The sequence below is a fragment of the Plectropomus leopardus genome, chromosome 6, assembly GCF_026936395.1.
Source record: "Plectropomus leopardus strain MGB_pleo_1.0 chromosome 6, ASM2693639v1, whole genome shotgun sequence".
NCBI classification, from domain to species: domain Eukaryota; kingdom Metazoa; phylum Chordata; class Actinopteri; order Perciformes; family Serranidae; genus Plectropomus; species Plectropomus leopardus.
In genome coordinates this window covers 22569059-22596894 of record NC_142181.1, presented here as the reverse complement: position 1 = coordinate 22596894, position 27836 = coordinate 22569059, and the positions used below count along the sequence as shown (strand labels likewise).

Genomic DNA, 27836 nt, shown 5'->3' with positions numbered 1-27836 from the left:
CTGACAGAGACACAACCTTGTTCTTTTTGTCCAGACGGACAAACCCCTCCTGACAAGATATTACCAGGACACCTGTGCAACATAAGTGAGTGTGTACGCATGTGTGTGTGCACGTGTGTGTGTTGGTGCATGTGTCTGTGTGTGTTGCTATTTTGCACCTCACCTAACTCAAACCATTAATCATTTGCAGTCATTTGGTAGCCACTGCACAATCACACAGGCACCACTTACAGCCTTCACAGACATCCATAAACACACACACACTCACTGACAAACACACACACTGAAGTGCCAGGATTAATAGGGTGAGGCAGCCAAGCAGGACAGGATAATAGAATCTAAACAACGAGGCTGTATGGGGAAGAGAAAAGAGGAAGGAAAAAAGGAAGGGGAGGCATCTGGAGGGAGAGTGACTTATCACTGGAGGAGGTCGGAGAAGGAGAGGGGGCTTTATGGTGGAGAGGGAAAGGTCACAGGTGAAATTGGTAATACAAAGTATGTTATGTGGAAAAATACAAATTTCATTTTGTGTGGCTGTCTTTCTCTGATTAACTCTCACACCGCAGATGTGCTTAGGTATTATTGCAGCAGTTTTAGAGGGCAAAATGTTTTGTCAGCTATTTTCTCAAGAGCAGAAGGCACTCCACCACTGATCATCTCTCTCTGCTAATGGAGGAGTGTGTATATGTGCATTGTGTGAATGCATTTGTGTGTGAGCCTGTCAGTATTTGTGAATACGCTTATATGTGTGTGTCAGTGGAATTCAAAGAAAGCACAACTTGCACAGAGACACAGCGTTTTGAGCATTAGACTTGAGTCAATTTTTGCTACTTTTTCTTGTATGTCTAACTCATAATGTTTAAGTTGAGCCATGAAAACCCCTCTGTTGCCTTTTGGGAAGAGTTTTTTATTTTATTTTTTGATCACCTCTGCAAATAATATTCACTTCCTCCTACTACTACTATCATAATATATTATGCATTTGTACAGTACCCTTTGTCTTATGCATATAGGCGAATCCGACAACCAATTTGTGTGTTCCGCTGTCTTGTGGTGCTGCCATTACTGCGGTGGCACTTGCGCTGCCTGCTAACAATGACAGGCATAGATAAAGTATTATACAATGATAACGTTACAGTGACAGCAGCATGGGTAGATGGACTGATGAAGTTTGACGGCGGCCCCCAGTTTCCGATGAACATACATTATATGGATGGCTGTTGTTGTTAGCCGGGCTAATCGGATGTCCGGGTGGGCTGCTTTTGAAAGCCTGGTTTGCTGCTGCAGTTCGAGCCACTGTTGTTATGAAACATAATATTTATATTGAAATTTTGTTTGGTAGAATTATATGCCTTTATTGTTGATGATTTGTAGTGTACCTGATGAATTCTTTGCTCAGCGCTTGATTATCTAAAAGGCAAACTTGATTGCAGTTAAGCACAGAGCAAATCTAAGAAAGCAAAATGCAAAATATGTCATGCGCTCCTTTATTTTTTAACATAAATTGTCAATAAAACAAGTGTCAACCTGGGCATCCTATGTGCACTTGAATGTTGATTTCCTTTGAGTTTAGTGTTATTTATGCTGCAGCAGCTGGCACCCAGGAGAGAGGCACAGCTGCAGACAGGCAGTTCTTTTAATAACCTTTGTTTTATTTACTAAATTTATCCCATTTCTAATTTACTGGCTGATTTCAGGTCTGTACCGAGAAGCTGTCACAATCCCATCTCTATTTAATGGTAAATATTTAGACCTTCTCTTGGTACATTCGGCACCTGAACCAAACCAACTATGCAGCAGCACTCAAATACTTGTAACTAAGCACCTGAGAGTCACACCTGCTAAGCATGCAAAGTATATCTCAATCTAATGAGCTGTCTAAATATAACTCCATCAGGAAGCTCAATTCTTGATAACACAGCTTTGTTTGTGGTGGATCATTAACACTCACATGTCAAACAGGAATGACAACACGTGATGTTACAGTGTACAACTATACTCTGTTGGTGTCCTGGAATCTACATCTCTCACACATATAGTATAGCATTGGAAAAAGTGATAAAGCAATGGAGGCACAGACAAAGAACTTTAAACTAATTAACTTTGAAATAGCTAAATCATAATTACAAAGGCAAAGTTAAATGCCAATTACCGGCATGTGTCTGTTTTAAAAGAGATTTGCTATCACTGCTTTTTCATGTGAGCTTTCAAAGATGCAGTTGTTAATTAGATTGTGGGGGATTTTAAAGACTGTCACTAAAATTGTTACACTTTATCAGTTTTGTAGTGTTTAAAATTAGTTTGCATTTAAGTTTTAACTGATACCAATATTTTGACTTGTAATCTTTACCAGCAGCTGACTCCATTCTATGGTATATAAGTTACTGACAAAAAAAGGCCAAGCTGAACAGGAAGTTATTGTTGTATGTGTTTTTTAATGAACAAAAATGAATAAAAACACAGATTGTTATTCCACATGTTTCCTAATCTGCTGTGATCTTGAAGCGTCACTTATTTATTCTCCAATGTCATCAAAAATTCAACAGACTGCAGCTGCGGATTCTAAGCCTCTGTCCAGCATGTTGCTGTTGTGCCAGATTATTACATCGATAGAAAGAGGATTTCAATATGTTTAAACATTTGTGGCTGCATTTTTGCTTGTATGAGACTGTAAAATAACACAAACAATTTATTGTACATTCATGAGTAGATATGAGTTCTGATGCCCTTTTGCTCCTTTTTCACTCTACAGTCAGGGAGCAGGTTCATGAAATATAACAACACTGCAACAAATATTTGAGTTTGGAGCCAAAGTTTTTACAGTGTAAATGTTAAGGTCTGGGAGAGCAGGTAGAAGGTTTGGACCCAGATGCAGGCAGCAGATGAAGCAACTTGATGAATTAAAAGATTCATTTTTCAAAATGCTTAGAGTCCAAAAAAGCAAGTAAAAGCATGCAGTCACAGGAAAGCATTTACCAGAATTCCAAACCGTGAAGATGAGCTGACAAAGAAAAAAGGAACTGGGTCAGTATAAGTATAAGTGGAGGAACAATAATTGTGGAATTGAGAGCAGATGAGAAGACTGCAGGACTAGTCAAGGACACATTAAACTAATTGCGGTGTGGCAGACATTCAAAACTGGCGGGAAAACGCAAGGGCAGGAAGTGAAACAAGAGATGTGAGTAACAAAATAAAACACGAAACGCAAAGCATGACTGAAGAATGGAATTAAACAAAAGCATGACCTCAAGAAGGAGACCAGGGCAGATCATGACAGTAAGAAGGCTGCATACATTTTTTTTAAAAAAGACCCTAAGACTCATTTTTTTCCTGCATAGATATACTATACTTAGGGCCATAGATAGCTACCATTGGTAAAGCAATGGTTATGGAGCAAATAATTTGGAATCCCTGAGCGTTTATTGTTCTTAAACGCTCTAAAAATGTGTCTTCTTAATCAGCTTCTTGCTTGGAAAGACTGAACTCTACATGAACACAAAATTTCCTGCAAAGTTAGAAATGGTAACAATGCTTATTTGGAGATTTTTGGTTTTCTTTTCTTTACAATCTCTTCTTAATGGTTTGAAGTATATCATTTATGAATATGTAGCCTCAGTTACTGTACACATTATATTATTTCATTCTTTTAGTTTCCTAAGTCACCATACTAATGTATGTGTTACAGAATACTGTGGAAAGATGCATATTTTAGCAATAATTTTAGAAGCCTTAATTCCACATTATTTTGAACTTAATTTGTTAATTTGTCTTATGCATACAGTAATTATTTCTATTTCAGTAACAGCACTTGATCTATTATGTTTTATAATAATTTAATGTATACCTTTAAGTTGCTATTTTTTGTTACCTTTACCTTATGTGAGAGCAAGACTGTATCTGACATGGTTTTTCGGCAGACATGTGCCAGTGTAACAGAGGTAAATATGTGCTGTAGCTCAGTTAAGAGAGAGACTGTTTGTCCACTGCTTTGTTGTATTGGTGTGAATTAATGAAGGTAAAACAAGAAAAACTGCAGCCAGCCTATTACCTGCAAGACAGGTGGACTGTAGAATGCTACCAAACAAGAAAGCAGGGTTACAAATATTTAAACAGAGAAAGATTTGAAGTGAAGATTTCAGGGAAACACTGTTTCATTTGGAGGCCATTTAGCAAGAGTCACAGTTTGATGATTGCCCTGTAGGGTCATGTAATAGCCAATAAATATGGCATGCAATTGATTCCTAAGCTTCTAGTGGTTTGCTTAAGATCTGCCACTTAAAGATAATAATGGGCCCATTAAGTCTGTGGAAGAAACTCAAGAGTGGTTTTGTTAACACTTTTCAAGTCTGTCTTAAAGGAAAACCACAGGAATCATTGCTTATTGTCCCCTTCTCCTGCCACTGCTGCTTATACATACTCAGCATACTCAAGCTATACTGTGGGAACATTTCTGTAATGAAAAAGCTGCTACTAGAGTGCCCCATCGATGATGTTTTTCTGTCTGATGTGGAAGTTAGCTTCACCCTGGTTCCCTTGCAAAAAAGCCAATGGAATTTTTCCAATGGATTTTGGATTATGGCAGAAAATAAGATCTACAAGTTTTGTTCAGTAAGATACTCTTGACAAATAACCACCAATTTTAGGATTGAAGCCTAAATGCAATCACCAGAAGTAAAAAGGTGACATTAGGCTAAGAACAAACTACACTACTTAATGTCGCCACCACAGCAAGGCTGTAAAGCCGTGTTTGGCACAGCTCAGCTTAATAACGTTCTATAGTCTCCATTAGCCAGTTGTTAGCTACCGCCTTTTTTAAAATGTATAACTCACTTATTGTACTAATCTTTTCCTTAAGTGAAAGCCAACCCCAGATTAATAATCATTTTGGTTCGAGCCTTGTCCGCTTGACATTTCACCTCGCTATTGCATCGATTTTCGTAGCTTCCTCTTGCATGCGTGCTGCTGGCTTTTTATAGAGTCCTGACCTCACCAGTGCACTGGTATTGGCTGGGTGCTACAGGCCCATAAACATCAAAAACACAGCAAAATAAGAAGAATAAAATAAAAAGCAGGCAGAGGGCAGAGTCTCTGTAAATAAATACACCACAACAAACTTAAAGTGATGAATAAGAGGGATTACTTCTATATGAGTCCATGCATTGTTATTTAGGAAAATCTGGCAGAGCGTATCTTGAACAAAAATGAAATTTCATGGGAGGTTGTAAGGTGAAGCACAGGGTGTGCAGAGGCTCATGTTACAGACTTATGTCTTTCCCACCTACACACACATACACACACACACACACACACACACACACACACACACACACACACACACACAGAGCTCTGGACCTGCATGACAGCAAACCAAAAGCAGTGAGGCAGAGTGAATCTGAAGGCGACAGATGACCCCTCTCCTTCTGTTGATAGCATATATGGCTATGTTTTTTCAATATTTCCATTATTCACCTGCTGTATATATAGATATGCCTACACACCGCTTATTGCAATGCTTTTATCCCCTTTTTCTTTCATACACACAAGCTTATTCCGACTCTCTGTAACACACACACACTGACTCCCAGTGAATATGGAGTGGTGGATGTAATCTGCCGGTACATAAACTTTGGTCTTAAGAGATTTATCATTCACCCCGCAGCAGGGCAGCAAGCAGACTGATGAGTTGCCAGCTAATAAAAGCATTGGACTCTCAGCGGAGTGCATAGCTCATCACCCTTTACAGTAGTTTCACAACTTGCAGACAAGCTGCCGGCAGAGAGCAGCTCAAAAGTACGGGATTTGTTTCATACTTTTGAAAAATGAATTCTTTTTATAGTCACAGTTGTCTTCACAGCATGGCCTTCCAGTAAGGCCCTTGGTGTTAATTTTATTCTAACTTAATTTTGGGTGGATCTTGTTTCAGAAAGTATTTCTAGAAACTAAATTAACTTTTTTTTTTGGCTTTATGATGGATGGCCTTTGATCTCAATTAGATTTCAGTATGCGTTTAGACTAATAAACATATTCAGGTTGTTCTCGCAAACTGTAAGTTTTCCCAATAAATATCCTATGTATTTTGAAACGCTGCGATCATGTCACCAATGCACTGACAGGGGTGAACAAGGAGGCAGGTTGGGGTGGTGGATGGATGACAAAAATCCAGACTTTCCCCTCATTACTCATCATTTTCAGAACCATGTGAACTTTGAGTCATTTTACAACAAGCTGTCACATATTTGTCAGTGGACTCGGGGTCTACATATTACACTTCAGGTATCCTCCTGTGTCTGCTGTTAATGTTCCTGGATGCTGAAGCCAATGTTGTGATGTCAACAAAAGCACATGGTTAGAATTTAGCAACAAGGGCACTCAGTTATGTTTAGGCAACAAAAGCACATGGCAACCAACGACAGCACATCAACAAAATCACATGGTTAGGATTAGTCTACAATGACACGGGTGGTTAGGTTTAGTCTAGGGTTAGTTGGACTCATCCACCACCCCTCCCGTCTCCCCTCCCTGAACCTTTCAGCTCCTTACATTACATTGTTCCTGGCAGCGTTTCAACCTGACGCCATCCAGCTGTGTATAATTCAGCCGTGACAACTTCTGTCCAGCCACGTTGTCAGCGAACACCATACATCCGTGTATCATACTACCAAGACAGGTGCTGTCCAGCCGACCAGCACTGTATCATAATGCCGCAAAAGGGTCCGTCCAACCATGTTACAAAACCCAACAAAAGGTTAATTTTGGCAATGGTATCTTAGGCCAAAATCACTGACAGGGAGTGGCAGTATATGATGACTTTGGAATAAGAACTGGGTGCATTTTAAGGTACGTCCTCAATATGTTTACACGCTGAATTGAACCTCCGTAAGTTTATATTAATTACACAACAGTACGTTAAGGTCGCTAATTTGTACGATATCAACAATTGAATATGAACAATTCTATGAGGATATGTTGACATATTCTACCTTTCAATTCAGGAGAAAAGAGCTCCACATATAAGATCATGAGCAGACAATATGAATTGAAGTCCATAGCAGCTGAACATGCAGAAACCTGCACAGATATAGATGTCATTGGCCTAACCTGCAACCTACACTGAGTCAGGTTTTTTTTTTGTTCTCTGTATTTTACTATTGTGACCTTGATCCATTTGTCTTTCTCCGTCATCCTTCATGTACCTCTGCACAGTATATTCTATATGCATACTACACAGAACAGCATCTGCCCTTTTATTTTTAGCTCTACTCTTTTTACTTAATACTTCTTTTCTTTTTTTCCTGCAGGTTTTTATAAGCCTACAGCACATTTGGTATCACTGTAGTTCCCAGCTTCTCACACCTTGCCTTATCTTGTCCCTTCCCTATCTCTCAAGCAGTGGGCATCCTTTTATTCAACCTCAGTTCATTTCAGAGCTCTACTTCCTATCTCATAACTCTTATCAGACAGGCCAGCTCGTCTGCGCTCCGTCTGACAACGCTCTTGTCACCCAACCGCGTTGATCTATTTGCGAAACTGCTACTTCTGATATCTGTGAAAGGGCAAACAGCTTTTCCATTACCAAATACAGCATATTACATGGAACTTACAGCATGACTAGGATTAAAAAAAAAAAACACTTTTAGACTTTCAGACGTCTTCCTCTTGGTCCGGGTCAAACTGCTTGATCGGATCATTGTAACCCCACTGAAATCAAAGACATAAGTTAGCTGGTGTGAGCCAGTAAGCCGATCGTTCAAGTTGATCGATGACGATGCCAAGAAGCGGTGGAAAATCAACAAGAAGCCAGACAGCAGTGGCTGCATAGGTATTGATCATAAACCTTATGACGGCTGAAATATGACAGCCCATCCTCTGTCTCCCACACCCTCTCCCTCTTGTTCTTCTTCTAGTCTGTTTTAATCCTTGCACATCTTCTTTACAATGCCAGTCTAATGTTATTGTTACTGGCAGTAGCTCAAGCCATAAGCATGGCTTTACAGCATTAAATAGCATGCATGTTAATTATTATGCTTACATCATCTGTAAAGTAGCAGAGTCTTTCACTTTGTTTTGACGTGTCCATACAAGTGTTAGATCAAGGTCTATATCTAGCTTTAATGCCTGAACATGTACAGTATGTCTGACATCATGATGAACATGAACGTGGTCAAAGTAGGCCAGCGCCAGGGGTGACAGAGAACATATTTCCCCCCTGAAAACAATCATTTCAAATGGCTTTTACTGTCGACAGCATACACACACACACACGCACACACACACACACACACACACACATGTATATATATATATATATATATATATATATTGTATATAGCTATGCAGCATAAGAGATAGCCCATAAAAGATACAGATGACCTGGGACATGGCTGCTGTCGACGGTAGAAGCCATTGTCTGTCTATCTATCTATCTATCTATCTATCTATCTATCTATCAAACAAAACCTAATGGAAGGTCATTACTACATTATCAGTAATTAAAATAATTACTTCAAAGTATTCACTTATATCCACTTGATCTCTTAACATATGTTTTGCTTTTATTTTGATGTCACTTCAGTTTTATTACTTTTATTTTGTTTATTGTTACAATGCCAGCTGTATGTTTTACATGCTTTTATTGTGACGCAAAGTGCTTTACAAATACATGTCAAATTACTTACACTCAGTGGTGGTAGAGATATTCTGGAGCCGTATTCAAAAACATTCAAGACTACTCAGAAAGAGCCCCTAACTTAGCCTCAAAATTCTCGCGCAAGGAGTCCAACTCGAGTGGTATAACTTAACTTTTACCTCAGGGAGGAGGCGTGGTTGACCCCGTTGCTGGGTATGATGCATTCTTTTAAAGAAGAATGAGTGTGAAAGTGCTGTTTGTGTGAGCTCTCTGCTGATGGAAGGTAGCAACACACCAGAGGTCATCACTGCTGCACTGTTGCATATGTTTCAGTTGCTAAATATCTTAGTGTTGTGATTTCATTTCTGGTGTCATAGTGTTATTGTGTTGGGTGGGAGATCTCTAATGACATCGACCACAAACGTTGTCCCTGCACGATACAATCTTTAGTGTTTCCTTAACTCACTGCATCATTTAGTGTCTGGAGAGCATTTTTTTCCTACATCTTTGTTCCTTAAACACTGTCTCCTGCTTAAACTCTTAAGGCCCAGACAAACCAAACCGACAAAAAAAAGGGTACTAAAGGTCGACTGGGTTGCCTCAAGTCACTTATGTCTCAGCTAAAAAGTTGCACCAGCAGGATGAATTTTAGACGCTGGGTATTCAATTAGAACATTAACAACACAATATTGAAAGAACAAATGATATTTACCATGAGCTAGTGCACAACACAAATGATCTTTTAACGGGGAGATTGCTGTTCATGTCCCGTGTGAAACCAAAAGTTTATATAGTTACAAATCTATAAGTTTAGGTACATATTTATTACGTATGTAGTAAATTTGACCAAAGCCATGATCTTTTCTCAAAACTTTTGTTCTCTAACCAAATTGTGACCGTTTCACAATTGAGACCAGTTGTAAAATACTTTGCATCTGTATTGTTAAAGTTACTGACTCAAAATTTTACCTCAGAACTGTATGTAAGTATGGTGTTTGAGTTACTTTCCACCACTGCCTGCAATTTTAATTTTAAATAACATTTGGATAAATATTCATCTGTGCGCTCTATAAAAAGACCTCGTCTCATCTCACCCTCACACATTCATGGTCAGGGCGAAAATGGGACAGTTTAGTCTCTGCTGGCTTCTTTCATCAAACCTGTGAAATTGTGTTATTACTCTTTTTGACTATTAATGTCTGTATGTGAGCAAAGCATACACCCTCTCACTGGTTGCACCAGCATTTCACTGTGCTGGTTTGGCAAGTACTTTGTATATAACTTGCCATGCAGAATCTTATCTGTGAGGTGCGATGGATGGCTACACACACACACACACACACAGGCATACTTGTTTGCATTTGCGCACACATCAACAAGCTGTTGGCAACGTGTGAGCTATCCTTACGTGCCCAGTAATGTTCGGTCTGATCTTCTGTCACAAGTACACAGCTGAATGAAGGAATAAAATGTTTTCTAATTTTAAGAAGTTCAAAATAATGTCCAAAATATGTCATTACAGCCTGAGATTACCATATAAGTGCAATAACGCTCAATGAGAGCTCTGGTGTTGCTGTTGGATGGTAAGTTGATGCTGAGGCGAGTAAACACGTTAATATATAAACGCAGCAGCACAGTGTTTTAAGTGTTTAGTGTTTTAAGAGTCACTGAACTAAAATATTTTGCAAAGGTGTTTACTTAACAGCATCAGTTGGAAAACTCCTAGCTGTGTGACTTCTCCTGACAAATTACATCATGTTGTGTACAAACTGTTCTGTGCATCGCAAAACAAGATCATGCACTTGTTATGTTACATGTAAAACCAGAAAATAATGCCTCATAAGGGTTGGGCTAAATGCACGTTTTACTATAATGTAGCAATGTGGGAACTGTATGCATGTGGTCTTTGTAGCACAGTCACATCAATGGATTCACTAAATTTTGCAGCGCCACTCCACTGTAATCATTCTGTCCTATGGTTGTTTGTATCACGGGTTCCTCACCAAAGACCTGACATTTTGATCGTGCTTGGGTTTTGTGCGGTTAGCGGTGGTTTTTGGCTTAAGCACTCACTGCCCCTGTGATGGATGTTGTTGTACCAGCTCCCTCTGTAAATCTCCCAAAAAACAAAGCTCTGTGTTTTAGTTTAACTGTCCTGACTGTGATTACCCAGTGGGCCCCTCTGTCACCAACAGTGAAAAACACAAACTTTGTCTCCTCAACTGCCATTACTCTTCACACTCGACTCCTACCTCTGTATCTTCCCGACTCGTATTCAAACAGTATTCTCCTTACTGGTGAAATGCAGTGAAGACAAGGCTTTTCCTATTTGAGATTCAGAATAAAGAGAGGAGGATGTGAGAGAAAAGAGGTGAAAGGTGGCTGAGAAGGGAGGGAGGAGATACTGGCAAGCATTCCAACTTTCTGCAAGTCAAGATTTGACTCTCCAACTCAAAAGCACTGACATTAGCTTGGGATTTGGTGTTGGCTGAATCTATCCTTCCTTTTATGTAATCACGTGTACACAGAGAATGGAGGATATATATGCCACAAATAATAGGCTACATATAATATCCCTGTGGTCTATGTGCATGTCACAGAGCCTCCCTTTGATAATGAAACAACAAGCAGTGACCAACAAAGAGAAATAACGGCTAAAACCACCTACTCGAATAAGGTCTTCATTGCCTTCAGGCTCTCTAACACAGAGACACACAGATACACACAAACACACACGTTTGCCAAGTCCGGCTATGCAGTTTGCACCTCAAAGCCAGGAAATCAAAAGCCGTTTGTATTCATGGGCTCTGTGCGGAGGAAGAGGGTTGGTTGGTTTCCTGTGCCCACAACACAGCACAGCCCTGGGGTCTTGGCGACAGCCTCACACCCCTGTCTGCATCAATAACCTCGCACCATTGTGACAGACACAAAAGCTGTCTAAGGGTAAGCCAGGAGTAAAAGGTGCCACTCTTTATTCCTCCCTCGTTCCCCTTGCTTCCTCCTGGCTGTGTTGCAAAATAAAGTCAACAGGAGCGTGGAGAAAGAGAAGCAGCGAGGGGACACAACTCTGCACGAATGTCACCACAACCAAGTGTTTGGTCATTCGTGCACATTTAGCTTAGAACATGTGCAGTTGGCACACACACACACACACACAAGCACACATAAACGCTATAAATTATAGATTTAAAATGAACCACTATCCTAAAAGAATTATGAGTCATATTTTGTTGTCTGGCTTGTTTTAAATATAAAAAATTTATTGACAAAGATACACGTGGCCCCAAATATCCTGTACAGGTGATTCACTTCCTTTCTTGACAATAGCTGACCACATTACAGATTTACAAAGGTAATAGCACGGACATCAAACACCTACAGTCCAGGGTAAAATACACACTCCACAGTCATTTCTCCAGAGTGATTACAACAGATGCAAAAGAGAAATGACTGTCAAAACACCAACACAGTGCAGTATTTACTTTGAGGTATCTCATACAAACACGTCTTCAATATGTTGGAGTCACAAAGCAGGTGACTTTTATGCTTGTTTCAAAGCTATTATTTATTTCCTATGTTGCAGTAAACTCTTGGATGGTTAGAACCTGCTGTGGTAAGTCACTGTTTCACTGATGGTAATTTTATACATGCACTAAAGCAGTGGTTCCCAACTGGTCTAGCCACTGGGTTCAGATTTCTCCTTAGTCATTAGTTCAAGGTCCGCACATAAGATAAATGACAATATTTTCAATTTTATTTGACAAATTGAAAATGTTGGCTTTAAACACAATGAAATAAAACATTTTGGAACAGATTTGGAAAAATAGGAGATTTTTTTTAGGTTTTTTTAAATTATTTTGGGGAATTTATTTTACAACTTAAAATTTTGGGGAATTTTTAAAAACTTTTAGCAAATTTTGTTCTTTAAAAATTTTGGGTGATTTTTTTTTTCTCTAAATTTTTTTTTTGCCATTGCTTTTTCTATAAAACTTGTTGGTGTTTTTTAAAGAAAACATGCCTTCCAGACCACAGGCCAGATTAAATAAAATTCACCAAAATGACACCATTTATCACATCCATAAATTCTAAAAACAGAAATTGGCGCTGGATTTTCAAATTTCTGATGGTTGTGCAACACATCATGTGGGTCAAACACTTCATGTCTTTCCTACGTGTCACTCAGGAAAGCTCAAGGAAAAGTATGAGTTTTTCACAAACTTACAATGGTCATAAGTCACTTGCGGTCCATTCAGAATGGACCCGTGACCCATTCTGGACCGCAGCCCACCAGTTGGGAACCACTGCACTAAAGGTCTGGATTAGTGATACTGACTTGAACAAAACAGTTAACAGCACAATCTGGAACATCACAACATCCTGTACAGCACACCTTAGAAAAAAAAAACATTCATTGTAGTATCATATACACAAAATACTGTAAGTATTATCTTCTCGTTTTTTTTCTGTACGGAACAAGTTAACAAGGAGAGAAAGATTGTGGTAACAGAGCCGTTGCAGACCTTAACCTCAGAGCTGTCCAAATGAAAAACTTGTTGACCACATTCCTCGCCTAGTCAGTAATAGATGGAGAAAGGAATGAGGAGTGATAGGTGGCCCTCTGAGCAGAGAGTCCCTGGTCATAGTGCATTGTCTGCACGGCACATCCATGCAGCAATCAGGTTCAGTGCATTTTACTTTTCACTCTAAAAAGCCATCTCAGGTACACCTCTTTAACCACGAGCTCTAACCTGCTTAATAGCTATTGATTAAGCATCAGCTCAGTGGCTAGAGGAGGTGCAATCCATTCTCAGTCCTATTTCTCCAGAACAAATTTGATGAACGGGGCATTATAGCTTGGAGGGAAACCTATTTCCCTCAGTTTGCCTGATGAAAATGTTCATTTTGTTCAAGGTGTAAGCAACACTTCTCAATAAGAACGATGGCTCTAACATTTAGAGTACAATACAGGACGATACAGTACAGTAGCTTATCGACATCGACAGGCTGCAAGCGAGCGATGGTTATCACAGGGTTAAATGTATTTATCTTACAGTTCTATAAACTATCGATCAGAAAGTTTTACACACAGCCTTCAGTCCACACAGTGCACTTATTTATTCAGTACAAAGTCCATCTAAAGCTAAGAGAGATCCACACCCCTGAGCGGTCACAGCCTCCGGTCCCCATTCTCCACACACTCAGCCAGGCTGTTGAGAGCTGTCTCCTCACTCTTGGACTGAAGGACATTGTCCCCCTTCCTGGAGGGCTTTTTAGTGGCCCGTGAAAGCTTCCTCCTGAACGTATCTCCAGCCAGGAAGTAGAGAATAGGATCCACACAGCTATTGAGGCTGGCCAGCCCTCGCGTCACCTGGTAGGTGGCGTAGACGCGGTTATTAAAATCACACATATCAGGGCTTTGGAAGTACAGCCTTGCCCGCATGTTAAGGTTCTTCATCACATGGAAGGGCAGGTAGGAGACGGCGAAGACCGCAAGCACGATGATAACCAGGTGGATGGATTTCTGCCGCAGGGGCGCATTGTTCATATCATTGCAGATTAACGCTTTCACGATCATACCGTAGCAACAAAATATGATAATGAAGGGGATGCAGAACCCAAAGACAGTCAAAGTCATGCTGTAGATAAAATAACCAGGTAACTCATCCTCAGTGGTGGTGTCATAACAAGTGGTTGAGTTACGCTTTAAGCCAGTGCGGGAATAATACAATATGGGAGAGATACCTATAACGACCACCGCCCACACCAACGCGCTGGTAATAACTGCATTTTTCTTCTTCAGTCTGCCCAGAGACTTGAGCGGGTGCACCACCCCGGTGTACCTGTGAACACTGATGCAGGTCAGAAACAGAATACTCCCGTAAAGATTCACATGGAATATGAATCGCTGCAGACGACACAGAACATCCCCGAATATCCAGTCCGTTTTATTGAAGTAGTAGAAGATGAGGAAGGGCAGAGAGAGGACGTAACAGAAGTCAGCCAGAGCCAGGTTGAACATGTAGACAGAAATACTGCTCCAGGGTCTCATGTGGCACACAAACATCCAAATGGCCAGGCTGTTGCCCACCAGCCCCGTGATAAAGACCATGATGTAAACAGTGGGCAGGTAGTAGAACTGGAAACCTGTCTTGGTGAGGGAACATCCTCGTGTGTGATTGTGGAGATCGGTTACATTCAACAGCGAGGTCAAGTTCAGGTCTGTGGTCATGGTGTCAGGGGCAGAGGCAGGTCCTTTTACTGCATGAAAGAAATATGTCATATTTAAGCCGATATTTGGTCTTTAAATACAGTCTTAAACACTACACATCAATGATCTGTTGCTTTGTGCTTTAAGTTGCTTGCTTTTAAATTTGAATGGCGTTTGCTTTCAAAAAAACATTCCTGCAGAAATTCGACGTTTAAGCTCCAAACTTGATTTTGACGAACGCCTACGTGCTGTCCAACAAACACACACGCATACACACACACACACACACACACACACGCACACACAGGAATTACAAACGTATTACAACACTCACCGCTGAGACAGACTTGAATTCCACATTCCTATAGCCTTCACAGTTGCAAAGATTTCAGTCAACACACAGATGGGGCGTCACGAGCTGTCAGGTGTCTCCATTCACCCCCTTAACTGTGTTTTGAATTGTTTAAAAGTTGCGATATCCTTCAGGTTTGCGTTGACACTTCAAGGGGAGAAAAACCAGTCCGCCGTCGGTTCGTCACGCGGGGACGATTTCCCACAACAGCGGCAGTGGGACGCACCAGAGACAGCTGCAGGCTCTGGCACGAAGAGCAGGAATTGCGAGCAGCAGGCTCCGTAAAGCGAGAGGAGGCTCTTCGCGCTGTGGAGAGGGGAGGTGCGCACCACACTAAACCACTGAGCAGCTTCCCGTCTCCAGACGCGCTCTTTCTGTTCCTCCCTCCTTTCATTGGAGCCTTATCAGATCTGACCCGCCAGCTCGAGAGGAATATTGTTATAGAAAGAGAGCTGCTCGCAAATATTACGCAGGCTGATTTAAATTAAAATTTGGTTACAAAGAGGAAAGATAATAAAAATTACATGTAAACATGTAATTTGGGGTGTGCGGAACTGAGCAAGACAGTAGCCTAACAATTTTAGGCATATAATGCAGAGAATTAACCATTCTATTAAAGCTGTTTTAATAAGAAATTTAAAGAGAAGAAATTCTAGCCCAGGGCCATGCTAGCCCAGGGCCATAGCCATGGAGTCAATTTATGGAGGGGGAATAATTTTAATATTTTAATTAGGGCTGTCAAACAATCATTTTTTAAAAATCGGAATTAATCTCAGAATTTCAATAACTAATCGCGATTAATCACGTTTTTCTCATCACAGGTTTTTAATTCATTTATTTTGCATTACAGAGAAGTAATGAAGTCCATATTGACAGAGTAAAGCAATTCTCATCATTGTCTTGATTGAGAGTCAATGACAGCAAAAACTGCATGAGACTAGAATAAAGCGGGCATTTCTGTCAAGGGAAGAATCATGGGTACCCCTAAATGTATGGCTCTTAATTGCATTGTGATGAACATGTTAACACTGACAGCACTAGATGTGTTATCCCTTTTCCACCAAAAATAGCACATGTACACAGGTTTCTTAAAAAACAATAAACCCATCGGAAGTAGGCTATAGTCTCCTTTCCCATTGCCAGAAGAGCAGAGCTGTATACAAGGCTCTGCAGTAAATGAGCATGTGTGTGTGTGTGTGTGTGTGTGTGTGTGTGTGTGTGTTTGTGTAAGTGTTTTTTTGGTGTGTCATGTTTGAAAGCAGGTTAGTAAAAAAAAAAAAAAAAAAATGAAAGCGAGAAGCCAGTGAAATTCACTTTGTTCTGTACATCTCTTATTTCTCTTTCAAACTGCAGACTAATTTGGGTTGATTTGAGGGCTGCGGAGAACTCATCAACTACGTGCAATCTGTCAGTGCTTTTGGCACTATTAAAATTATATATTAAATTATTATTATAAAATCATTGACTAGAGTTGGAAAAAATAGTTCAATGTATGTATTTATGGTAACAGTGGTAGTACAGGAATTAAAGTACAAACAGTATGAGTGAATATTAGATTAGAATATTGAAGAATATTAGATATAGACTTTATTATTATTATTATTATTATTATTATTATTATTATTATTATTATTATTATTAGGCATATTCTTATTTTTTAAAACATAAACATAGCCTATAGATCTGGTGCTATTAAAAAAATGTCAGGGACTAACGCCTCAGATGCCCAGGCATATCAGTGACACTGCCTTGTACCAGCCCCCAAATTATAGTGAGAATGATGTTTCATAATTGTTTAGAAGTGATACAGCAGTGTGCTGAGAATAAATTTGTTTAAATTGGAAGTAGAGCTATAATGGATGGTGATATGTCACGGTTAGGGGGTTGTCATTGCAACCAGATTTTACATGAAATATCCCACACGATGACTGTCAATCATAAAGGGTCATGGAGACATTGATTGAAACAAAAATGGCAGGAGGTTTAACAGGGCAGGAGCAAACTATAAATTACAGTTCTCTACACTGAGATGGTCATTTGTGCCTCCTAAAAGACAGAGACAGACAGTTGGATGTGTGTAATGCAGCCAAGGACAAAGCAGACACTGGCAGAGGCAGGAGACAGAGGGAGGATGGTGAGGAATGATTAAGGGATCGGACAGTGGAGAGAGAGAGAACCAAAGGTTAAGTTAATTATACTGTGATGCCAAACATCTTAAAATCGCAGAAAGAGCCAAGGCTGTTGCAATAATCTAATGGATACTATTAATGAGACAAAGAATAAAATGTCCACCATATCCCCAGTAAAGTCCATCAGAAGATATTAGATGAGCTAGTTTGGTAGCTTTTTTTGTGTCATGAAACTCCACCACAATTAATTTCATTTTCCATCTTGAAATAACGGAACATGTCTAGGAAGCAACATACACAACACATTCTCAACCCAAGTTGTCACACATTGTCACATTGCAGTGGACTTCCATGTCTACATATCACATGTGGCCAATGTGGCCTTTTTGCATTTGCTATTTATGTTCTGGGATGCTGCTGCCAGGATTTCAACACAAGCACATGGTAGGATGACACTGCACGTGGTTATGTTTAGGCCACAAAAGCACATGGTAACCACCACTGGGATGTCAACAAATGCACATGTTGGCAGAGATGGTTAGGTTTAGGTGAGGGAGGCACATAGTAAGGTGTAGAAAAAAAACATCACATTCAGACGGGTAGCGTACACTGGACTCCCGCATGAACGTTTGTTGTTTGTTGGACCCATTCATCGCCCCTCCCACCTGCCCTATAGGTGCCCTTGAGCTTCTTATATTACGTTGTTACCAGCAGTATTTCAACTTGTTGCCATCGTTTCACATTTTATGCGCATGGGAAAGGTTCTCAAGTGACGCTGCTGCAGCAGGTGCCATCTGCTGGCGTATAATAACACAGCGACCAGTTCTGTCCGGCTGCGTTTTCAGCAGATGCTGTCCAGTGGTGTGCCATGCTGATGCAATTGGTGGCTTTTGGCATCAGGATCTTACACAGAAAGCACTGACAAAGTGGTGGTATTTAATGAGTTCAGAGTGAAAACAGGCTGGGATATACATATAATCAAATTAAGTTCTTTAGCATGCATTGCTATCCCAACACATACGAAATAAACAAAAGATGGTAACATCTTGTTTTCCAGATCCTTGTAGTTTCTAATAATTTCTTAGATAGGAACTGATAATTAACAATAATTTCTTAAGGTTCTTAAGGTGCTTAAGGTTCAGAGGATGTGTGATGTTATTATAGAGTGTACATCATTGTGTAGGTAGACTTTGAATCATTAATTGTGATTAATTTAATTTGTCTATAAGCTATTGTTTCGAGGATATCATGTGTCTCATCAGCTTTTCAGGCAGAGTTAGTGCCATGAAAAGCAGCTGTTTTTCACCAAGACAGCGGATTTTTCTGCCCGCATTGTGCGTCTAAAACTGAGTACATTAAGCCAGAGCATGATTTATCCTGACCATAATCAAGTGTTTTTTGTACGTAAACCTAATAATATGTTAACCACAGCATTGTTGAAATGCAAAGTTTCTGCTACACAGTAATGTACAGATATAAAGGAATAGTGGTTTGTAGAGACATAAAATGCCAACATTTTTTTCTGGCCATTGTGTCTTAATTTACAGATGATATGTTTAATTCGAAAGAGTTTTGTTTGTATTTTAAAGCAACAGACAACTACTATAAAAAATTTAACGTTTTTTTTCGGAAAATCAGGAAAAAAAATTCACAGTGCAGTTATTTAGCAAACAGTTAGATTGTTATTAAGCTACAGAGGCTCAACACGGTGTACTACCAACTGTGTATATTCACATATCCAAAGTAACTGAACTGTGTAATTGAACCTACTCCACAAATGCGACACATCATTCCATGTGAAAATAATTTTACAAATGAGTAAAAACAAATGAACATTTGAGCACATATAACCCAGAGTGCTTCTTTAATGCTAATTTGCACAGCAGTTGCAGGAATGTAAATGTAAATGCTTGGTTGAGAGTCGCTGTATTGTAAACTTGCAGAATGAGGGTTTGCCGTACATAATCAGTTCAAGATATCTAACAGTATACATCTGCCAACACAAACACAGAGCGTGATGAAATACGCCTCTTGTGGTTTGTCCTTTCTGCAAAGACAGCAGATTTGCATTGGTTGGCTCTAAGGCAAAAACTTCAATCACAAAAGATTTCTGCAGACATTTTGACTGAGCAAACCCATTCCTAAAATGTAGCATCTCCATGTTACACTGTCCTCTCTTATATCAGCAAGGATGTAATATTCAAGTCTCAAGGCAGGGTGAGCTAAGTTAAGAAATGCTCACTGCCATTACATTTCCTGCCAAGGACCCTATCCTATTTGGCTCTGACCTCCATTTTCTGCCCCACAGGCTGACAGGGACATACTGGGCACGGCTGGACGCGCACTGTTAGATTAATTTGAATGTGTTAAGCACCAACACTAGCGAGGTCAGTGTACCTCAACCTGTCAGAGGAGCTGCTGTGCAATATTAATTTTTTCAACATGGTTTTAATTCAAGGCATTTTGTTGCGTTTTAATGAAGACACCCCTGCCCCCCCCCAAAAGAAAAATATGTTTGAGAATGTTTTAGAATTGCTATGTGACACTTTCTATCCAATCTAATACCACAATGTGTGACTATGTAACTTTTTTAATATAATAAATATTGCACTCTTCCTCTTACAAATAACAATTTGAATTAATATAAATGAAATGCCAGCTTGGTTTCTTAAAAATATGTAAAATGGACACAACCTCTTAATAATGCATTACTTGGTGGTCAGCATGAAACGTGTAAATTTACATGCTGGCAACACAAAAACAATGCCAAAGCAAAGTCAGCCAGGATCTTTTGTCAAGGTGGATACACAAATTAAGTATAAAGAGCAAGAAAGTCCACAGGTGGACGGGGTGGTAAATGGGTCAAACAAGTATGGACTTTAAACCAGGAGTCTGCTGTTGGTGTCCCCTCTGAAACAACAAGTCAGCTCCATGACTTTATAAAACTAACATTAAGACAGAATACTTCATGGAGGTGCTTTGCGTAACTTTGCTAAGTACATGCATACTTTACACAGGTATCTTAACCCAAATCATAATCTTTTTCTAAACTTGACCAAGTATATTTTGTTCTCTAAACCTAAACAAGTATTTTTCGTTCTCTTAACCTAACCAAACTGCGAAATCATGAAATCACAGCTCTTCATCACAGACTACATTATAATGTGTATTTACAATAACTTCTGTGTAGAACCCCCCGTGATGTGTACATAAGATGAAACGGTACATGAGCAAACGTTGTTTTTGTGTTGCTAGTATGTCATTTCAGCACATATCTTGCCAGCCATCAGGAGTGTTATTACGAGGTCATACTTCTATTAGACTGTGTTGGAAAAGCATCATTGCCTAATTCGGTACATTTACACACTTTTCAGCCCACCTTGCTTGGTCTGGTATGACCAGTAGCTTTATGGTGATTAATGCTGGTAAACATTAGATAAATATCACTGAGTGACTTTGTTGACTTTAGGACACTTTTCTTGTGCTACTGCTGCATAATGTTTTCCCCAGTATTTGTTATTGTAGATACAGTGCTGTTTAGCAGAAGTTAAACAGGCATGCTTTAAACAAAAACGAGTCATGCAGAAAATGTCACCATTCTACCAATAAAGACAAATGGAAAGATAATGGAGTTCCACTGTTTTCCTGCTGCATGTTGGACATTATTTATGGATAAACTTGACCTGACTTTCACTTGCTCTGCTCACAGATTTTGGTGAGTCAGGTGTTTCCAGTCAGAACCAATCCATGTCTGAGGGAACGTTGTTGCCCTGCACATGCTTCCAGGTGTGGACGTTAGATAAGGATAAGTTGAAAATACCTTCAGCAGCTCCCATCCCCTCAGTCAGTGTGGTTAACGGATCACTGCCTTCCAGGCCAAAACATCCTGCCTCATTTGGCCTCAAGTGCTTAAAAAAAAAAAAAAGAAAGAAAAAAAAAGCACAGGGAAGTGTGACATTATTGCAGATACTTTAAAACAGGTCATTACTTGAGAGTTACAGCTGAAATACTTTGCTGAACTTTAACAAGCCCACTGGGTCCCGCTCTCTCAGTTGCACCAGTGGATTAAGTCCCGTTGCAAAAACGGATTGGATGGAGTAACACTTCTCCTCACGTCCCAGATGTAATCATAATGACAAGTGTAAAGCATAGAAGAGAAATTCTATTTGTCTCAGGCTCTGACCTGCATTTCATCCCATCCCGCTTCGCTGGCTCCTCTGACAGCCCGATCACCATCAGAGTCGGGATGGCTAATGGTGTTTCTTGCTTGTGTCGCTCTCATTAAGTGTGGCGGAACCAGGTCTCTGCAGCAACACTGAGCGAGGAAAATCAGACCCCAAGCTGCGTTAGCACATTTAGACCAGCATGCATCTGTCTCATTAGTGAAAATCTAATTTTACATATTAGTAGATTTTTGAGAAAATTATTTTTGTAATATATTCTGCTACTCCTTTCATCTGAATGTTTCTGTCCTTTCATTTATCTTTTGTTTTGTTTTTTTTTGTCTGCCTTTGTTCCCAGTCTATGGTTTTTTCTTCTTCTATTGAATTCTTTTGCTTTTTTATTTTGCTTTATCCAGTTCTAAGCTCATCACATGCCCAGAAGGAGACCAGCACACACAACGCACATGTGATTCTGATGAGCATCTCCGCTGCTATTGAACTCTCTTATCAGCCGTCCAACAGACTAGGCTGGAAAATAATGAATTCTTCGTTTGCCTGTTTTTCTGTCACTCCGCGTCACTCTGCCATTCTGTTTTCTTTTGCAGTTCCTCTTTCATGTTTCTCTTGCTCTCACGTCCATCCATCCTTCATTTCAGATGAACATCCACCCTCCCTCCTCTCTTTCCTGAATAGGTGAGCTGACTTGAATTTTGCATGAGGGCTTTACTACGCACATGGAAACTCTCAGTAGCCTGTATTTTTGCTGTGCTCGTGCTTGTTTTCAGCCCAAACACCAATTACCACTGAGGGCCTGGGAGAGCAAAATATTTTACCATTTCCAGTAATAGCATGTCTGATAGCTTGGCTGACTTGTTCCCCTGTGGGACTCTTGCTGTAATGACACTGCATGGCTCACTTGGTAACAAACTTGGCACCAAATGCAGTGCAATCACTGTGCGTCAGCTGTCAGAAATGTGAATGTTGTGTTTGTAGAAGTGAGCGCTGTGGAACAGGACTTGGATCACAGTGTTGGAAATTTTTTTAATCTCGCACATTTGGAATCAAAGCATAATATTTTAGATATCACATATTTTAACTCAAGCATTTTGTTAGTTAATGTAAGCCTTATAGGGAATATGACTTTTGAAAGATGACTGTGTACACTTGATGAATAAACATATTTTGCAGGCCTAAAAGTGGTAATCGGTTTAATCCACGTGAATATAATCTCATTCTCAAATCTTGCATAAACATGTTAGTGTACACTGTATAACTTAATGAAAACTATCATGATTCTTATATGTGGTGTGTTTATTCTCTGAGAGATCTGGTATCACCCTCTTCATTAGTTCTCTTCAGACTGTTTTGTAATCAGAGGCAGGAACAGTTTACTTAAAGCTGCTATGCTCAATATTTTTTCTATTAACAATGACTTGTGTGTGAAAGGTGTTGTTCATAGTCATGAACCCATAGAGAATGATGACTTCACTTTCATCCCTCGTCCCTTTCATCTCTACAGGGCCCACAAATCTACTGTTTTGGTTCACTCTCACCGCTCTCATTAGCAATGTTTCCAGCAACAGCTGTAAAAATGCTCTAAAACCCCATAATATGGTCCTTGCCCTGCACCAAACAGCAGACTAACAAAGTTTGCAATTAGCTTGTAAACACAGTGGAATATATAGCTGCTAAAGAGAAAGACAGATCCTTCAGATATTTATTGCATGCCGTACAGCAATTGTCAGATAAATAAACAGACAACTACAATAACACCAACAACAACAACACAAAACAGAAACATCAACAGGGCACCTCATCCATATTGTAGACCTATTTACCACATATTGAAGTGTTTTATATATCATAAGGTGTTGCATCCTCACACGCAGGTTCAATTATTTTTCGCAGGTTGTTCAACAGAGCAATACTGGTAGGCACAAATGACCTGCGAGCTGGATTGGTTCGGAGGGCTGGCACCCTGTACCATCTGCCTGATGATAACAGCTCATGCACACTAAATCAGGAGTTGGTGAAGATCAAAACTGAACTGAAAGTAGAGTAAACTTTCCTCCTCCAGAATATGATTGCATAGGCCGTTTGTACAAGTAGCTGATTATGACTCATGCTCACGTTTTTGTTAGGTGCCAACCTCTGTAGTAAGTATGGCAGGAGCAAAGGAGGAGTTAAATGATAATAACATATGCAGGACTTTAACCCAGGAAATATTCTGTGTCCTGTGTGAAACCAAGTTACTGTTTAATTATTTGAGCCACGTACGTGATGCATGTGTTGTGTCACATGATTTATGACATGTTACACAATGTTAGTAACAAATACATGCAACATGAACTATGCCCTTTTTTCAAAAAGAAAAACCTAACCAGCTCGTTTTGGTGTAACTGTGATCATTTCATAGTGTTAAAGTCGTGATTAAAACAAAGACCATCAGCTAGTATTGGCATGTAAAGCACTGGTCGACCAACAAGTCCCATGATGTTTCAAATAAGTTGTTAATAACTTACAGAAACACTGTGTGCAATAGTCCACTTTCAATCTTCTCTTCACCTCTCTGTGTGTCTCTCTCCTTCTCAGTCAGTGCACACACGCACACACACACACACATACGCACACACACACACACACACACAAGACAGAGGGACTGCAAGGCCTCACCTGAGCCTTTCATCACCACGGATTTAGATAATAACTGGGGAAAAATCCGGTGACTATAGGCTGTTTGTGTTTGCTATGATCAAGGCAAAAGTAATTAGTACTGAGCCCATTCACATTTCAGTAATTGTAACTGCGTTATTTATTTGAAAAGGTAATTAGTTATATATCTATTTACTGCCAAAAGTAGTGGAATTACTGTAATGGGATACAAAGGAATGCATTACTTCCAGCACTGTGTCTGACATATTCTGTTGCTTTTGTTGCCAGTAGGGTCACACAACACGCAAAACAATCTCTCCTGTGAAGCTGATTGGAAAACTTTAACAATACTTTGGGCTTCAGTACAACACACTGCAACTGGATACTGGACTTCCTCACATGCAGACCCCAGAGAGTTCGAATTGGCAGTCAAACCTCCTCTACATTAGTGCTCAACTCCAGAGCCCCCCCAGGACTGTGTGCCTAGTCCCTTCCTGTTCACACTGTACACCCATGACTGCACTACCAGACATCAGGAGAACGTTATTGTGAAGTATGCGGACAAAACCACCATCATCGGCTGTATTACAAACAACGATGAGAGTTCATACCGGGAGAAAATCAACAATCTTGCAGAGCGGTGCACAGAGAGCAACCTACTGCTCAATGTCAATAAAACCAAGGAGCTGATTGTTGATTTTAGAAAGAACGAGACAGAGACACACCCCTGTCTACATCAGTGGAGCTGAGGTGGAGCAGGTGAAAAGCTATAGGTTCCTTGGAATTATTATCACTGAGAACCTACTGTATTTTAGTCATCACACATGACCGCTCAGGTTAAAAAAGCACAAAAAAGGCTCTACTTCCTACAGAAACATAGGAAGGCTAAATTCCAGAGCAAGATCCTGGTTAACTTCTACAGAGGAGCAATAGAAAGCATGCTGACAGGAACCATCACGAACTGGCAAGGTTTTTGCATGGCTCAGGACAGGAAGGCTCTACAGCGGGTGATTAAAACTGCCCAGAACATCACTGGTTCCCATCTCGAAGCATCAGTGACCTCGGTGAAGTGAGGTGTCTGCACAGAGCCCAAAGGATACTGAAAGACAGCAGCCACCCCAGCCACAGTCTGCTCACCCTGCTGCCATGTGGGAAAAGATACAGAAGTATCCGCTGCTGAACCACCAGACTACAGAGCAGCTTTTTTCCCCAGGCTGTGACATGCATCAACTCCTCCTTCAATGCCAAAAAGATGTTGCAGGATTTAGGATTAACTTTAATTTCAGTTTTTCTTAAACCACGTTTAAGAAAAACGACAATAAATCTACCTTGTACCTTGTATGTTATGTAACCTGTACATGCAGTATGTCAACACAGTGACCTCAAAAAAGTTTGCAATGACATTTGTAACTCATCTAAAGTATCACGTTCTCCTGTTTCCTTGATATGATTGCCAGAGAACTAGCATTCGGATTGGATGGACCTTAAAAGAAAGGTCATTTAAGTCAGGTGCACGCTTTAGTTTTCAGTAAACAGCTTGGGTGTTCCCACACACACACAAAAACACACACACAGAAACACACAGGAAGGTCAGCTGCTCCCTAGGGTTCCTCTGACTGCAACTGTGATCAACCGGCTAAACCTTATGACCAACCCCACGTGCGACCTGTACGCTCCCTCTTTTCTTCTGTCTTTAATCTTCCTTCTGTGAACCTTCATGTCACTCGATCTGCATTTCTCATACCAACTATCAGTCCATTCAATCAGCCCATCTTTCCTGAATGTCAAGGTATCATTTACTTTTTCTTGTCCACATTGAGCAACTGACTTTTCTATAATCAGATCAATGCAGCTGAATGTCACAGAGGTTTTCTATCAAGCAGAGAGAAGGTCAGTGTGTCTGCTCTGTGTAAATACCACAGAAATGTAGCTCTCAGACCACCGTTGTGCCAGGCATTTTACATTCGACTGAGTCAAAGTAAGTGTGGCTGATATTTGTGCATTTTTGCAGATGTGAATGACGTGAATACAATTTGATGGTATTTCCCCAAAAAACACAAAACGCCAAAGTCTGAGTTTTAGTAAAAGTTGCCAGCGGTATTGTATGAAGTGGTGATGACCAATCACAACTTATCAAATATGTAAGCATTTATTTTTCTGTCTAAATATTCAGCAGTAATTGTAAACTTCAAAGTGTTACTGTAATAATCCCAGTTAAGTGATTTGCCATTGCATTTCCCACAGCCATCAAAGTTTCTTCACAGGCTCCAAGTGGGGCACAAACACCTCATTAGAAAAAACAAAAAAAAAAGAGTTTGTTTATAAATTGCGATGCAGTGAATCAGTGTTTCCAGTGAACACTAATGGCATCCGTTAACCATAATTTCGAACAGACCCCCAGTTTGATGGGATTCTACCCACTGCAGTCTGGTTTAATGTATTTTTTTCTTCACTTGTTTATTTTCCAGCATCATTCTTCTTCGTACACACCATCCATATAAAGCCAAATGAGCTCCTTCTGGATCTCAAACAACCAATGTTTAAGTCAGTGCACTTTCATTGCAGTGGGTCCAATTCCACGGTAAATGTGCTTATGTGAATAGGACATTTCTTAATCAATCTAATGAGGTGGAATAGACCAAAATGCATTTACCTGAGAGCTGTACTGTAAATTCTAGGTACTTGTACTTGAGTATTCTCTTTTATGTGACTCTGTACTGCTATACCACTATATCTCAGAGGCAAATATTGTACTTTTCTTCCAATACATTTGTCTGATAGCTTTAATTACTTTCAGATTAATTTTTCCAGCCCATTTTTGTTTTTTATCTGTTTAACTGAACAATAAAGTTTCCCTTTGTGTTTTGACAAAATTCCTCTAATTCTGAAGCTAAACAAACAATTTAAAAAACCTGCTTGAATAACAAAAATGCATTGTTGTGAGGCTGAGGCTGGTTGTTTTTCTGACACCACAAAAACTTGACTTACAGTTATATGGTTCTCACAGGACAGCCATGCCACAAAAATAAGTTGATCTTATAGAATATGATGCATTTCTGTAGATTAAAATAACCAGCAGTATATGAAGGAGTCAGAATTAGCACAACTTAAAACATCTACAGCATTAAAAATTTAACATACACACTGATACAGCAGCAATTTTAATCCAAACACATCATATTTAATAATAAAACACTGAAAGGAACAATTTTACTCCACTTACATACTTTTACGAAAGTTAAGTATTTTAATGTAGGAAATTTACTTGTAGTAGAATAAGGGATCCAAATACTTATTTCAGCACTGCAAACTAAATATACACACTGTGTACTTACATAAAATAGAAAATTAGTGAATAATAATAAATAATAATGATTCAAATGCCCACAAAGCATAACAATTGTCCATTTATTTATTTATTGTCATGGTTTTAAAGAACACTTTATGTATCATTCATTGATTCACTTAGTTTGTTTATACACTGTGTTCTAATTTTGCTGTGGTTTCAGACGCTGCAGCTCCCACTGTCTGCTCTTACATCAGCAGATTCACTGCACCTGCTGATCATCATTCACCTGTTTCTCTTTCACCCATTAGCTCTGCCTCAGTCCGACCCCTTGATACTTTGTAGACTGCCTGGATTATTTTGTAAATTCATATTAAAGTAAAGACTCCTTGCTTACTTCATCTGTCCTCTGAATTGTGC

At 39.8% G+C, this 27836-nt stretch overlaps 1 protein-coding gene and 1 long non-coding RNA gene across 2 annotated transcripts; one reads left to right on the top strand and one right to left on the bottom strand.

Annotated features, from left to right (window-relative positions):
- LOC148189370 (uncharacterized) lies at nucleotides 1–27763 on the top strand. The gene is made up of 3 exons (XR_015776821.1): nucleotides 1–85; nucleotides 22084–22171; nucleotides 24419–27763. It is a non-coding gene; the product is annotated as an uncharacterized LOC148189370 (long non-coding RNA).
- p2ry1 (purinergic receptor P2Y1) lies at nucleotides 11866–15567 on the bottom strand. The gene is made up of 2 exons (XM_042486000.2): nucleotides 15169–15567; nucleotides 11866–14884 (listed from the first exon to the last, which is right to left on the bottom strand). The coding sequence occupies exon 2, from the start codon at nucleotides 14853–14855 to the stop codon at nucleotides 13794–13796; it is 1062 nt and encodes a 353-aa protein (XP_042341934.1). The 5' UTR covers nucleotides 14856–14884; nucleotides 15169–15567; the 3' UTR covers nucleotides 11866–13793.
- Nucleotides 27764–27836: the final 73 nt, after the last annotated feature.